Here is a 15,290-nt window from a genome sequence, read left to right on the forward strand (position 1 = left end):
TATTTATGTATTTTTCTCATCCTTCTTTCTTTTCTCCTTTCCCTCATATTCTTTATAATTTAGAACTGTAATTTCTAAAAAACATTGGTCAGTTTTAGCTCATACATTTTTTAGATGAAGAATGTGAGGCTCATCAAAACAATCATTGAGACTAGGTTTCTCAGTCCAGCACACTTCATTTCTTCAAAGTGTGCAATCAGATCCTAACCTAAATGATTTCTACTTCTACTTAAACATAACAAAACTGAACCAAATACTTCTCTATATGAACCTGACCTAGATAAGCATGTAATTCAATTGCTGTCACTGCTTATAATAGCTCAAACATAGATTAATACTTTTTTTAAAAGCCTGATTTAAAAAGGCGAGTATATGATAAAACTCAAAGAAAAAAGTAAAAAGCACACACACAAAAATCATCCATAATGCATAATACTTATTTCTTAACAAAACTATTGTGTACATCTTTCCATGGAATATTTAACAGAGAAGTTTAATCTCTGAATAATTCTGCAATTGTGAATATATTAACTTACTTGTCCTCTGCCAGGATTCTCCTTTGGAACAAGCAGAGATACCACTGGACCATATTTTTGACACTCCTCTTTTACATCTTCTACAACATCTGGTAATTAAAACATATTGGAGAAACCATAAATATAATATTGTAATGTATTAGAGTAATACTCATTATCTGAGATGTTAAATCAAAGATTCAGTAATATAAAACTAATTTTATATATTTCCAAATCAAAGCTTAAAAATATAAATTCAGTGCATTTAGAAATGCACCTTTTATTTTAGTGTTTTACATAAGTGCTATTCAAATAATTAAACATTTAAAATGGTATGTCTTGGAGCTGGGGAGATAGCTCAGTAGAATAAGCGCTTGCCTGACAAGCGCAAGGGCCTGAGTTCAATCCCTGGTTCCGGAAAGAAAAAAAAAAAAAAAAAAATGGTATGGCTTTAGTGTTCCTCAAACCTTCCCAATCACTTCTAAATGAAGTGATATACCATGGCATATGATATACATTATGATTTGATGTAATGTTTTGATTAATAATCAGTTTCTTCCTTATGCTGTCAACTACGTTATCAGTACATATAACCAAAAACGGTTATATATACTTTAAGAATCTTAATCCTTTTTATTTGTTAAACAACATCTTTTGGAGCTTGCCATAATATTACATGAAATCCTTTCCTTTGTTTTATGGTTGTTTGGTACTTTACTCCACAAATGTTCAGTAAACTATCTAGTAGGTCCCCTAAGTAATTAAAGTATTTTCAAACCTTTGACACAAACAATACCACAATAGATAAAACCTGCGCATACTTCTATGTCTCAGTTAACAGTCCAGAAGGTATCAATGGGTCATGTCCATGTGATAGTTAACAAAAAGACACTGTAGTTTGATTTTAACTAGCACTTTCTTCCTTCCTAAAATAAATATTTATCGAGGACTGACTACACTCTTTTATGTAAGTTATGTTCCAGTGTTACTATCTCTTGGATAATATCCAAATTCTTAAAACATAGCAACTAGATCTATCAGATATCTGTAGCTTTAATCAACTGCTTTGCTATGAAAACATATAATTTTTAATGTATTTGGTACAGGGTCTCCCTGTGCAGCTCAGACTCAGTTATCCTCTTGCTTTAGCCTCCCCAGCGCTGGGATTACAGGCATTCACCATCATGCCCAGTGTTGGTGGCCATGCACCCGGAGACAGGGCTGGCGTGGCATGTAGTGCAGGGTATCGAACCCTGGTCCCTGTCCTACAAATAACTTAAGATAATCATACCAACTATTGTCTATGAATGCGCCAAGTTCTCCAGATCTGCGTGATATTTCAATGCTTCATCTTTTAGCCAAGTAATATTAATTACAAACAGAAGTCAGACACAGCCTCTGCAGAGAAGTACTAATTGCTGACACTGAGCTACACACCCTTCCTTCCCGCAGTCCTCATTACCTTCAGACCATTACAACTGTCACTGCTCATATGTGCTTCCTCTACTATATTAAAAATGGAATAATTAACAATGATACATAATACTTAGTAAATGTCTAATGAATTGTGAAAAGCAAAAAAAGTAAGCTACAAAAGAAAAATAAAACCATAGAGATGGGATACAAAAGGACTAGAGACAAACTGTTGGAGAATTTAATCTTGGCAATTTAGTAAAAAGGAGGTATAAGAGAGTCAAAAGTACTTTATGAATCAAGAAGAGTAATTTGGAGATGATATAGTAAAATATACTTAGTATATTAACTTTCTTATAGATTGGGAAAATAAGAGAATCTTATGAATAGATATATCTAGACTTGGTAAGAAAAAGACATCAGACAAAACCTGGGAAGAACTGACCTTCATATTCCTCTTCATTCTCAAGATAATCATCATCCAGCACGTTGAGCAGCCTCAGCACTGGAGTAGGAAGCATCACCAGATCTTCAATATGAGGGGCTGTTGAAGTTCATTATGCTATAGTTAAATATGAATTCTCCCAAATAAACTGATGAATGACAGAAAAAGGGCTCAGAAATATACACTGTAAGATTATCTAATGACTAGGAAAAAACGAAGACTTACACCACTTACCAAAAGGAATGCTAAAGAAAGGGCTGCACAGTGCCATTTCAGCAGGAATCCTTCTGCTTGGATCATCATGAAGCATGCTAAAACATAAACCAGTATTACCTTTACAATTACTGCCAAATCTTCCAAAAATGCAGCTATTAAAGAAAAAAATGTGTAAATCTTCATCACAGTATTAATTACATTACCATATTTATTGAGCCATTCATCTATTAATATAGTTATTAATTTTGACTAAATGAACTGATAAAATATGGCATATGATATGTGATCTGATGGAATGATTTTGATTAATAAGTGAGACATGGGGGAGTGGCCCACACTCTTATGTCAGTTTGGGCTTTGCAAAGGGGAACAACACAAGACGCATCTTATAAGATTATTTTATAATAAATCACCTGAAGAAGTATATATAAAGCGTGCAGGAAATCCTTCCACACATGAAAAACTCCAGCCGAGGATCTAGATCCCACAGTAATGTCCTGTTTGAGTCTAGCTAAAGATCTAGAGCCCATAACAATGCCCCCTATGAGGTCAGCTGGAGGCCAAGAGCCCATGACAATGGTTCATGGAGGCCTGTTTCACAGATCTGTTTCGGAAAGGCCCCAAGGTCAGTGGTGGAAGCTAGAAAAGTCTACGCTAGTGGGATCAAGGATCTGTGCTAACAGACTGAAGGATCTGAACTGGTGCCTGGAAGCAACACTCAAGGTAAAAACCAGAGCTCCCCCAAAGAATACCACAGCCATCTTCAGCAACAGTGAAGTCCAGAGCTCCTCTGATGATGAGGAAACTTGAGTTCCCATCAGGAAAGCCAATGCGACAAACTTCTTCAGGAGACTAAGCAGTGTACCACCTTCCCCTCTAGAGCCAGAAAGTGATGCTCAAGATTAGGACCAGAGCTTCCCCAAAGTGATCCATAGCCATGCTCAGAGATGATGAGGTCCTGAGCACCTCCTCCAATGAGAACAATCAAGATCATCAGGAAAGCCAGCATGACAAGGTCCTCCAGCAGAATAGCCCAAAACAAACAGCAGCTTCCCTAACAGCCTCTTCAAAGAGTATCTCTAGTTCCGCCTCTTATGCTGCCAGCAAAAATCCTCCAGTGGGCCTCCCACACCCAGCACCACACTGGTTCAGTTCAGCTGGGTATAACAAGCTGACCACCAGTTTGCAATTCACCATGCTCTACTAAGTAAAAAACAGCTGAAAACAAGTCAGGATAATGCAAAATTTAAAATAAAATGATTATAATGGTTGGGTTAATTGTTGATTTTTGTTAAATGCCCTCATAATGAAACAACCTGTTGATAGCAAAACCAAAACCCAATGATACGTAACAAAACCATACGACAAACCACTAATACCTGTTAAAACTTGTACTCTTTTGGCAAGTGTAAGAAAGCAGAAAAAAAACCAACAGTTCTTCTAATGAACCCCAAAAAACAATAAAACATAGCTCAGAAGTACTCATTAGAAAGCACAACAGACCAATTTTGAGGAATGTAAGATTTTTTTTTTTTTTGCGGAACCGGGGATTGAACTCAGGCTCTGGCACTTGCCAGGGAAGTGCTTACTCCACTGAGCCATCTTCCCGACCCTAACAGACCAATTTTGAAAAAAGCAGCTAAAACTACAAGTTTATACATTATGCACCAGATGAGTACAAGGATACCCTTAAAACCAGACCCCAAGACCAGCGCTAAAGCTCCCTTTCACAGCAAAGGCCCACAGGTAAGGGAGAGCTATTTTCGATTTTTGGAACAGTACACAAAAATAAATGAGACTTATATATTTAAAAAAATTAGGGGCCGGGGAGATGGCTCAGTAGAATAAGCGCTTGCCTGGCAAGGGCAAGGGTCTAAATTCAATCCCCGGTTCTGCCAAAAAATAATGTAAAATAAAATAAAATAAAATAATAAAAATTATTCTACTTACATCTTCTGAAAGTATAGGAAAATTAACTTCACACAAAAATAAACACAAAAGAGATATCAAATCTATTACACAAAGGGAATCATAAAATTCCTCTTGAACAGTGAATGTATACCAGAAAGATATGGACAAAACAAGCATTATAACCTACTGCTTCAAAATGAACTAAAAATATTTTTAAATGTTTATGAAAAAATAGCACAAACCAAAACTGAGGTAATAGAAGAAAAAAATTAAAAGCAGAAAAAGGATTTCACAAAATAAGATTATACTATTGGAAATAGTAGAATGAATAAACAGCAAATCTCTCTCTTTTTTTTTTTTTTTGCGGAAGCAGGGATTGAACTCAGGCCCTTGTGCTTGCCAGAGAAGCACTTATTCCACTGAGCCATCTCCCTGGCCCAACAGCAAATCTCTTAAAGAACTAAAAGACAGAAAAGAGAGGCTTATTAAAAATAAAAAATTGTGAGATAAAACGGACTCAAGAGTGAATGAAAAGGTGAAATCCACTGAACATTTTAGATAAATTAAAATTAAAAAAAGGTTTTGGTGTTATTATTTTTGTGGTGCTGGGGGTTGACCCTAGAGCCTTCGGCATGCCAGAAAACACTCTAATGCTAATCCCCAATCCAAGGAGATGACTTTTAATGAAAAGCAATTCAAGAATCATCTTTAGCACCTGCTTAGGCACAGCACAGCAGCCTGTGTGCAATGCCAGCCCCACCTTTGGGGCACACTGAGACAGCAATTGAGAATGGGCATGGTGGCATGCACCTGTAATCCTAGGGCTTGGGAGGCTAAAAACGAGTCCAATCTACATAGTGAGACCCTGTAGAACCAGTACTAAATACATTTAAAAAAAACTTTCATGAAAAACAAGAATCATCAGACTTGTCCATACAACCACTACATAAGAAGGAAAAGCAACTAACATGTTTAAGACATTCAAGGTAAGCAGAATATATGCCTAGGATTTACACATCCACTAAAAAAAAAAAGTTCTGGGGCTGGTGAGATAGCTCAGTGGTCTACGCACCTGCCTGGCAAGTGCAAAGACCTGGGTTAGGTCCTTGATACTACATGCTGTGCCAGCCCTGGAACACTAGGCATACTATGTCAAGTCACCAAAACAGCATGGTGGCACATACCTGTAATCTCACTGTGAGGCTGAGCTCCATTGTAAGGCCTTGTACCAAATAAATGAATGAATGAATGAATGATTTTCAAAAAAAATTTTAAAAAGAGCCGGCCAGGTAGATCAGCGGACTCAAGCGCCTGCTTAGGCAGGCTCAGTGGCCAGGGTTCAATCCCCTGGCGTGCCATGCTGGCCCTGCCCCTGGGGGCATGCCCAGACAGCGATTGAGACTGGGAGTGGTGGCCCACATGGTGGTGAGCCTATAATCCCACACTAGGGAGGCTCATAAGAGGAGAATCACTATGAGTCCCATCTACATAGTGCGACCCTGTAGAACCTGTACTAAATACATTAAATAAATAAAATTAAATTAAAATTTAAAAAGTAAGTTCTAACTCAGGTGTAACAAGCCTTATTACTGTGCCCGAACCCAGGGAATACTGTGATCACTTAGTAAACAAGATTTAGCAAACTAAAACAACTACAGAGCCATCAACATAAACCAATAATACATAGTTACACATAAAATAAGATTAAACGAGGAAGTATTAAAACAGGCCCTGTAATCCCAGCTCCTGGAAGGCTGTAAATAGGTGGATCACTATGAATCCAATCTAGTAGTAAGACCATCCTTCCTTAAAATACAAAAAAATTTAAAAAAATAAAATAAAATAAAACAACATATAGTATAATGGCCATATAATCTGACAGTGCAGATACAACTACTTTTTAAGTGGGAGAAGAATGAGGAGAGTATATCCAAAAATAATTTAACTGTTTTAAGTACTCTTATGATACTGTAAGTAACTGGTGTGATTCTAGTGTTCCTTCTGTACTCAAGAACCAGAATAGTGAGGTAGGAAAAAGGACCTATAGACATAAATGGAAACAGAACCAAAGCCCTGTGGTATGAAATTCTAGTTGGAAATATTAGAATGAATTTCATCTAATTAAAAAGCTTGGAAATAATGATCACTCCAGTAGCAACGAGTAACTCCAATACCAGACTGTGGTTGAAAAACACTACTTTCTACGAGGAGAAAAAAAAAGGCTTCTTGGGAACTGGCTAAGTGTGGTAGAGAAAACGTGTAAGATGAACTGTGAGCACCTTGTCATACCACGTAGCAAGGAAGCTGTAAGAATAGCCACATGCCAAAAGCAATATACAGAGGTTCTCAATCACAGAAGACGGGGCAATTTCAGCCGTAAATAGGATGAAAATTGCAACAAACTAAAACATATCAAAAAAGTTTAAATCTATTCATTGATAACAATAATTTGGATTATTAAAAAAGGGAAAGAAGCTTGGGACATAGCTCAGCAATACAGTGCCTGCCTGGTGAATGCAAGGTCCTGAGTTCAATTCCCAGTACCAAAAAAAGGGGGAATGATTACCTTCAGAGGGTAACAAGGAACCAACTCACTTATCTTGAAAAGTAGCAAAGACAGAGAATCAAGATTGTACAGTGTTTATCTTCAGTTAACAAAATGAACAAATGCTCACAAGAATCACCATTCTTTAACACCTAACAAAGGAATGGATCTAAGGGATTGAGTATCAATGGCTAGTAATCCATAAAACAGAAAAAACCATTGCCTTCTTATAAACAATACAATACCATCTACAATCTTTAAAAAAAAAAAAACAACTCTAGATACACCTATCAATTTGAAGGAATTAGAAATATGTGAAATTACACCATCATGATGAGCACACCATGTGATGAAATTATAAGAAAATTCAAGCTGTGGAAAACTTTATTGAGCCAACAACCCAAGTTGTATAATAGCAAGTCACAGAAAAGAAGGGAAAAAAACCAGCAAGGAACCTTTTTGATTTCAAGACTTTAAAAGCTTTGTTTTGAAGGGCAAAACTAAATCATAGCTTAAGGATTTGAAAACAGGAAGTGATCATCAGGAAAGTCAGCACAATGGTTACTTTTAGGGAAAAGGGACCCACAACTGGAATGGAGACACAGACAGGAACTCTAGTAGTGTTTTGTTCTTTCAATAAATAGCTGATTACAATATTTCTAAGGAGCCATCATGCTACATATTTGTTTTATTAACATTTTCAATAGCTGTGCTTAATACTGAAATAAAAAAATTCAAAGAATTTGCATACATACATGATACACAGAAAAGTACCTTAATATACTGAAACATTAACTTCAGACACTCAATTTATATTTTTTATTTCATCACAATTTTTGTAGTTAACAAATTGAGTTTTATCTGTATAAGGGGGTACTTCTAAGTTTTAAAAATCAACATGAGAATTTAATACATAATTTGATTTTCAGGCTAATGTCCATTATCTAATTTTACACTGCTATTTCCTTGATTTGAATTGCAATTTGTCATATCCATTAACAATGAGCTACTTACAGATATTTTTGAATAATCTGAAAAACATACATATACACAAATAAGTATATGTAAGATAGGTGAAATCTCTAGGAATTCTGTGAATTGTGCCAACATCAATTTATAGCTTTGATATTCTACTGTAGTAATGTCAGAAGCTATCACTGGGAGAAACGGGGTGAAATCTGGACCACAATATAATATATTCCAAGTTCTGGTGAGTTTTAATTATTTAAAAATAGAAAGTTCAAACTAATTTGCACATTCGTAGGGCCAGTATTTTTAAAAAAAAACTACAATACTCTTACTTAACCAAGAGAGTCACACTTTTCTAGCACAGTATTAATTTTTAGCTCATTATGCTAGAAACCCAAAAAGTCTAGTATGAGAATACATGTTATAGTATTCATTATTTTACAAATATTTATTTTATTTCAATCTACTCAAATATTGGAAACACTATACTCTCAGAGAGTTTTCAACAATAATGATTTGAAATATAATTAAGAACTACTTTATTCAAAAAGGTTGTTTTTGAATAGTCCAAAAGGAAATTTGGTCTTTTGTGAACAAAAAAGTCTGTTTAAAAACTGGTTTTACATCAGATACATAAAATTGCTAGAGATACAAAAGGCCAAAGGTGGGCTGGGAGATGGCTTAGTGGAGTAAGCGCTTCCCTGGCAAGCGCAAGAGTCTCAGTTCCATCCCCAGTTCCACCAAAAAAAAAAAAAAAAAAAAAAAAAAAAGCCAAAGGTTCAATGGCCCAGCACTTACCTTCTAGCGAATAAAAGGTTACAAGGACAAGCTTAACATCTGCTACCCACCGTGAACAAAACAACATTATTTTGAAAATAATCTTGTAAAACTATTTGAATAGTTGTATTTCTCATGAGAAGGCTGCCAACATAGGATATCTATGCTAAGATTCTTATTTCTAAGACTGTAAAATCTCTAAATGATCAAGCAAATCTGAAATCCATTTAGAAAGAAACTTTCGTACAGTAAATGTATACAAAAGCAGTTGACAATACAGGCAATGTACCTTTTGATAAGGTCTCTTAGGTGATAGACTGGAATTGCAGCATTCACCACTGCTTTACTGGCAAATATGTGATCAATAATAGCAGAACTGTTTGCCTTAAAAAAAAAAAAAAAAAAAAAAAAAAAAAAAAAAAAAAAAAAAAAAAACCCCCAAAAAAAAAAAAAAAAAAAAAAAAAAAAAAAAAAAAAAAAAAAAAAAAAAAGAGAAAAGCCTTCTTTAGGTTATTCAAATTTAACATGTATCTATGTAGTACGAGGCACACAGCATTGTTTACTAGTTAATACACAAGAGAAAATTTGAGCTGAACTCTCCTGGGAGCTTACAAATTTAACAGAGGAGACTGCACATAATCGTAAGTTTGTGGAGAAAGAACACTTTTCCTCTATTCTCAGCACCTAACAGTACCTGGCACTCTATGCACATTTAACCCAAGCAACCATGAAAAAAATGTAATGAAATGCAAAGTGAGAAAATAAACGTCTAACAAATGAGTTAGTGTCTAATAGTCTTCAGGTGATTTTCAGACAGAAATAAACTGTCACTGAGAAAATGAGTATTAAACTGTTATTTGTCACATTACACATACTCTAAATCTTTACAGAATACTTTTTTCCTTAAGTACTATGCTAACTCAGGATGCGTGATTTTGTCCATGAACAAAAAAAATCTGATACAAACTGGGTGTGGTGACACATGCTTGTAATCCCCTGGCCAGCTGAGGCAGGAGGATCACAAGTTAAACTGGGCAAACTGGGCAAATTAGTGACCTAGCAAGACCCTGTTTAGACCATGGGGCTCAATTCCCAGTGCTGTACAAAACAAAATGACCTTTTACCATATTATCACTTCAATTTACTGAATTCTTACCCTGGCTCATACACTATAAAAAACTAAGCATCATTTCATCATTTAACCTCTCTACTATTAATGATGTATGTTATTATTCTCATTTTTTAGAATATAAACCATGGTTTAGAAAAATAACGAATAGTAACAGTAAGAAGCAAAAGCAAGATATAAACCCTAAACATACTAGTTGGTAATTTTGCCTTATAGAAACTGATAAAACAAAATAACGTTTTACCTAGAAAGGTCTATATTCAGGACTCCATTAATACATTCTGTACCACCACATTTCATAGATTTGAGAGTGACCTAATTCTAATAAGTTCTGGGCCAAGCAAACACAGTCCCAAGGGGCCACAGAGAGTCAAGGTTAATTCAAATAGCCAATCTATATTTGGATTATCCTCTTGACTGTCTGGAGGAGCAACAATAAAGAATGATACTGGTTTTACCTTGTGGCAACAATTTTTGGCCAAAAAGAAGTGCTAAACATACTCATTGTGCTGTTAGAAGTATTCCTTCCAAGAACTGCTACACCAGATATCAGTAACTGAAAGTTTTAATAGAAATAAAACTCTGTATGCTATACTTTAATGGTCACATAGTACATTATGTGTAACTCAAAAAAGTTATTGCTTAATATAGACACTTCATATTAAATATTTGTTTAATTTCAAAAAATTTAATTTCAAATCAGTAATAACCCCAAAGCATTATATTATCAAACCAAGGCTAAAGGATACTGGTTTGAACACATCAAAGTCCCACGGTCTTTGTGCTTCTTTCCCTGCCCTCCCTTGTACTGGAAATTAACACAAGGGTTATACACTCATCTATATGCCTAGCCCCTTTTTATTTTTCCTTTTGAGATAGTATCCCATTAATTCACTAAGTTGCCCAGGCTGGGCTTTAACATGTAGCCCTCCTACGCTAGCCTCTTACAGTGCTAGATTGCAGCTGTCTGTCACCAAGCCCTGCTAAGCTTTCCGTGTAGTAAACAAAAATAAGGGCTGGGAAGATGGCTCAGTAGAATAAGCATCTGCCTGGCAAATGCAGGGTCCTGAGTTCAATCCTTAGTACCGCAAAAGAAAAGAAAAAACAAAAAATAAAAAAGCAATGTCTACTGTATCCTCACAGAATAGTTGGAAGAATATACTGTACATTAAATTACTGTTTTTCACTATAAAGTATTATGTACAGATTACCTTCTAGTACATGGTTCTATTAGTTATGCCTTAGAAACTAATATAACTAAATTGCTAAATTAAGAAATCACTTTGATTCTTCAGGAAAATATGTTCATTTCAGTATTTTATCAAACACAACATGCTAGTACCCAGGCTAAGAACAGTGAAGATGCAATGGTCATTTGCATATGCATAACTATAAGAGTAAGTAGTAGCATTTAAGCTGCCATAAACATAGGAAGAGGAGTTTGAAGGATACAATTGGATTCGCTAATAAAAATCATTATAAACTGAATATTCTTAAGGATTCTATAGCAAAACACTTGTGTCATTTACCTTCCATTCCTGAGATCTGACTGTATGTTTCAGTTTCATTCCTGAGAACATTTCCAGTAAAATGATTCCTAGGCTCCACAGATCAACAGCTGAGGTACATTCCGTGTCACTCTGCAGGCCAGCCTGGGCCAAGCAATTTTGCAATTCTGCTTCTGGAGCCCGGTACCCGTCTGTCTGAATATACTTTACATCCTAAAGAAAATGAATAAATATGATAACCAATAAATAACTGTGCACTTTCCATCAAGCTCAACAGAATAAATTTACTGGGGCCAGGGAGATGGCTCAGTGGAATAAGTGCTTCCCTGGCAAGCGCAAGGGCCTGAGTTCAATCCCCGGTTCCACAACAAAACAAAACGAAACAAAACAAAACAACAACAAAAAACCCCCAATAAATTTACTTCTCTATATATGCAATAAAACAGTGCCCAACTAAATGTCAAAATGTTCAGTCCTTGGTTACCTAATTCTTTGGTTCATTAACTGGACAGTCACAGACAAACTATATACTTTCTATACAGTTGTTCATAAAGAAGTCTTCTTTAGGGAGTTTCTTACATATCAGGCACTGCTGATTATTTTTTTTTTAATTTTTTATTTATTTATTTGTGTGTGTGTGTGTGTGTGTGTGTGTGTGGCCAGCTTAGCCCACCAGGGGGCGGGGCTGGCTGGCATGTGGTGCTGGGGGATTGAACCGCAGTCCCTGTGCTTTGCTAAGCTTGTTCTAAGTAGGTGCTTTAGACCACTGAGCCATCTCACCAGCACCAGGCACTGCTGATTAAAAAAGACACTTTGCAAAGAGCTGATAAGGCACGGAGAATGACATGCCAGAACTGTCAGGTACATTATTCCATGAAATACAGCACCAATACTAAAGACACTAGGATCAGTAACTTGGCAATTAACCAAATGCTCATAGAAAAAAAAAAAAAATTCTATGTAGGTTAAGTGCTTTTATTAACTTCTATGTCCTACTAGTTTCTCCCTCCTGACCGAAACACATGTCCTTTTTGTACATGGTGGCCCTGAAATTCTCACTGATTTGCTTTCATCCCAGGCATTTTTGGGTTTTAGCTAGAAATACTTCAGTTTCAATTAAAGTGTCCTTGTTTTTCTCCAAATTTGCAATTTAGACCACTAGATTTTTTTTATTTTTTATTTTTTTGCAGGACGGGGGACTGAACTCAGGACCCTGTGCTTGCCAGGCAATAGACCACTAGATTTTAAATGATAAGGGGGGAAAAAAGGCACTTCTTACCTGATTGCCTTCTTTGAAGCTAAGTCCAAAGTCAATGAGTTTAAAACATTCATTCTCTGCACTCCACAATATGTTTCTTGGTTTGAGGTCTGCATGGACATAACCCTCATGGTGAAGAAAAGCAAGGGCTTCCAGCACATCCCTGGCACAATGCTGTATCATCCACATGGAACAACCCTGGTGACTGGAATATAAAAGCAATTCCGAAACACTGACATCCAGGAGTTCAAGCAACAGACAGCGGGATGGCACATTTGGAGAGAAGTGGATTGTAAAGACTCCATATAAAGTCACTAGAAAAAGAAACAGATTACAATGCCTTAAAAATCTCTCAGTAAATTACTACTCAAGTATATAGCTCTACAATATAAATTTGAAACAGTCTAGCTAAGGGTAACTCGGTTCAACAAGCTTCCACTAAATTTCCTGTAAGATCTGATAACTAGGTTATTTTCATAAAATGAGACAACCTTCAACAGCTTCAACCAGTTGAAGATATTAAATAAAGCATAATGATTCAAACTGCATTTCAACAAGGGATCACTGGTGAGTAAATCTGCACTTAGGGTGTCAAATTAAAATTATTAAAAATCAAAACTGTAATAACAAAGTAATTTTTTTTTTTTGAAACAAATTGAAGCTGGTTTCTTGACCCAAAACAGCATTCCATACTAAAACATTGTAACCTGGTCTTGCAGATTCAACAAGTCCTGAAGTCTGCAGAAATTCTCTCTTCACTCTCAAGGTTATAAAGATACACCATTTAGCAAGCTTAAAAAAAATGCAGTGCTATTTATGCAATCCTTCACCAATACTATATTATTAAAAACGTCATTCTTCCGATTAAGTAAGGATTATATCTGCCCAAAAGTTTATTTTATTTTATTTTATTTTTTAAATGAACTGGCCAAAGTTATCACTAATTATAAGCTCTCTGCTGGTGTAATGACGAGATTGTTTTCACTGATCAATCACCAATGATCATTACATATGGAACATTTGAAATATAAGTCACAAAGCAATCTTACTATAGTAAAAGCAAAGTATTCCTACATGCCACGTTTCCATAAAGAATCCTGTGGAACACTGAGTCATTTCTTTCAAGTTCACACTAAACATCGATCAGTTGACAGCTATCTAAGTTATTATGGTAGCTGTGATGTCATAGCTCCAGAATATTTCCTATTCTCCACTGGTATGGCATGATGACAATCCAGCAAACACCTCTTTTCACTAGAAAAGAGATTTCTGTATGCTAATGAATGCGGCATTCACCTAAGAGCCCCGGTAAATGGGTCTTACTGAGCATCCACGATATAGGCCACTAGTCGAAGCGGACCACAAACTCCACCGTCCTCCGGGCAGGCGACAGTAAGAGGAAAGGTGGATGGAAAGGGGGCCTGCACCGAGCGACAACAAGGGGTCAGACGCGCTTCTCCCGCCTAAGGAAGGGGAGGCCTCCAGCCCGAAGAAGTGCACGCCAGCACTGGGACCTGGGCAGGAAGGGAGGTGGCGACAATTACCGATGTTTCTGTGACCCTGCAACTGCTCCAGCGCTGCCCTCTCTTTGCGGAAACCGTACTCCGCGGCCGACGCCGCAGCCCCGGTGGTTCCCGGAGGCAGGAACTGCTTGAGAGCGCCGGGGGGCGAGCCAGGCGTGCCGCAGCAGCGCACCCGATACACCGAGGCCGAGGAGCCGCTACCCAGGCGGCTCTGTACCTGCCACAGCCGCCCAAAGGCCTCCAGAAACCTCGGCGGCTCGGCGCCCCACGCACAGCCGGACCCCGCCATCGGTGTGGGCACAGGTGCTGACGAGGGAGCTGACACGACGCCCGGGGCAGGCTGGCAGGGCCCGTGGTCACATCCCCGCCCGCCGGACCAGCGGCTCCGCAGGGAGGGGCCTGCAGCCGCCTCACCGACTCCCGGGACCTCAGGCCGCCATGACACCGGAAGCCGCTAGCGCCCGGGTCCAGACGCCGGAAGTGAAGGCAGAGCCAACCCCCTCGGATTGAAGGAGGCGGGCCCAGAAGGGGCGGGGTCGCGAGGTGATTGGGTGGACTACGTTGGAACAGAAGGACTGTGAGTAAAACGTGTCAATGTCATTTTAAAATACCTACCGCAGTGCTGAATGCTTTCACACACGAGATACACTTAGTCGCTTTTCTTGTGGAGGCATCCCACCTCACCACTGGGAACCCAAGAAAGTAAAACTTATCACATTTCTGAGGGAGCAGACCTCCAAGAAAATGTCCCACATACTAGTGGAAAGGGTTTACCACTTTTCACTACCTTAAACTAATAATTCCAGTAATGGGGATTGAACACAGGAAGCCAGGGCTTTTACACTTCCACAGCCCTTTTTACTTTTTTATTTTTATTTTTATTCTTTTGAGACAGGGTCTTGCCAAGTCACTAATTGCACTGGATGAGTTCGAATGTATGATTCTCCTACCTCAGCTGCCCAGAAATCTGATATTACAGTTGTGTGCTCCCATGCCCAGCAATCCTTGTCTTTCTCTGTCTATCTTGCCTTGTTCTGCCTCATCTTGCCTTGTTCCACCCAGGGAAAACTTAAATCTTTGA

The 15,290-nt window shown here is 37.6% G+C and overlaps 1 protein-coding gene across 1 annotated transcript in view; it reads right to left on the reverse strand.

The window, feature by feature from the left end:
- Positions 1 to 14,661, reverse strand: part of Uhmk1 (U2AF homology motif kinase 1) — a 20,344-nt gene extending 5,683 nt beyond the window's left edge. Inside the window, exons 1-7 of the mRNA XM_004639888.3 lie at positions 14,231 to 14,661; positions 12,708 to 13,000; positions 11,450 to 11,641; positions 9,081 to 9,175; positions 2,608 to 2,684; positions 2,374 to 2,472; positions 537 to 625 (exon numbers count right to left, since the gene is read on the reverse strand). Of these exons, the coding sequence (XP_004639945.1) occupies positions 537 to 625; positions 2,374 to 2,472; positions 2,608 to 2,684; positions 9,081 to 9,175; positions 11,450 to 11,641; positions 12,708 to 13,000; positions 14,231 to 14,498 (1,113 nt within the window). The 5' untranslated portion in view covers positions 14,499 to 14,661. The remainder of the gene's footprint in view (positions 1 to 536; positions 626 to 2,373; positions 2,473 to 2,607; positions 2,685 to 9,080; positions 9,176 to 11,449; positions 11,642 to 12,707; positions 13,001 to 14,230) is intronic.
- Between the last annotated feature and the right edge of the window lie 629 nt (positions 14,662 to 15,290).

The sequence above is a fragment of the Octodon degus genome, unplaced genomic scaffold (assembly GCF_000260255.1).
Source record: "Octodon degus isolate 3935 unplaced genomic scaffold, OctDeg1.0 scaffold00116, whole genome shotgun sequence".
In the NCBI taxonomy this organism is placed as follows: domain Eukaryota; kingdom Metazoa; phylum Chordata; class Mammalia; order Rodentia; family Octodontidae; genus Octodon; species Octodon degus.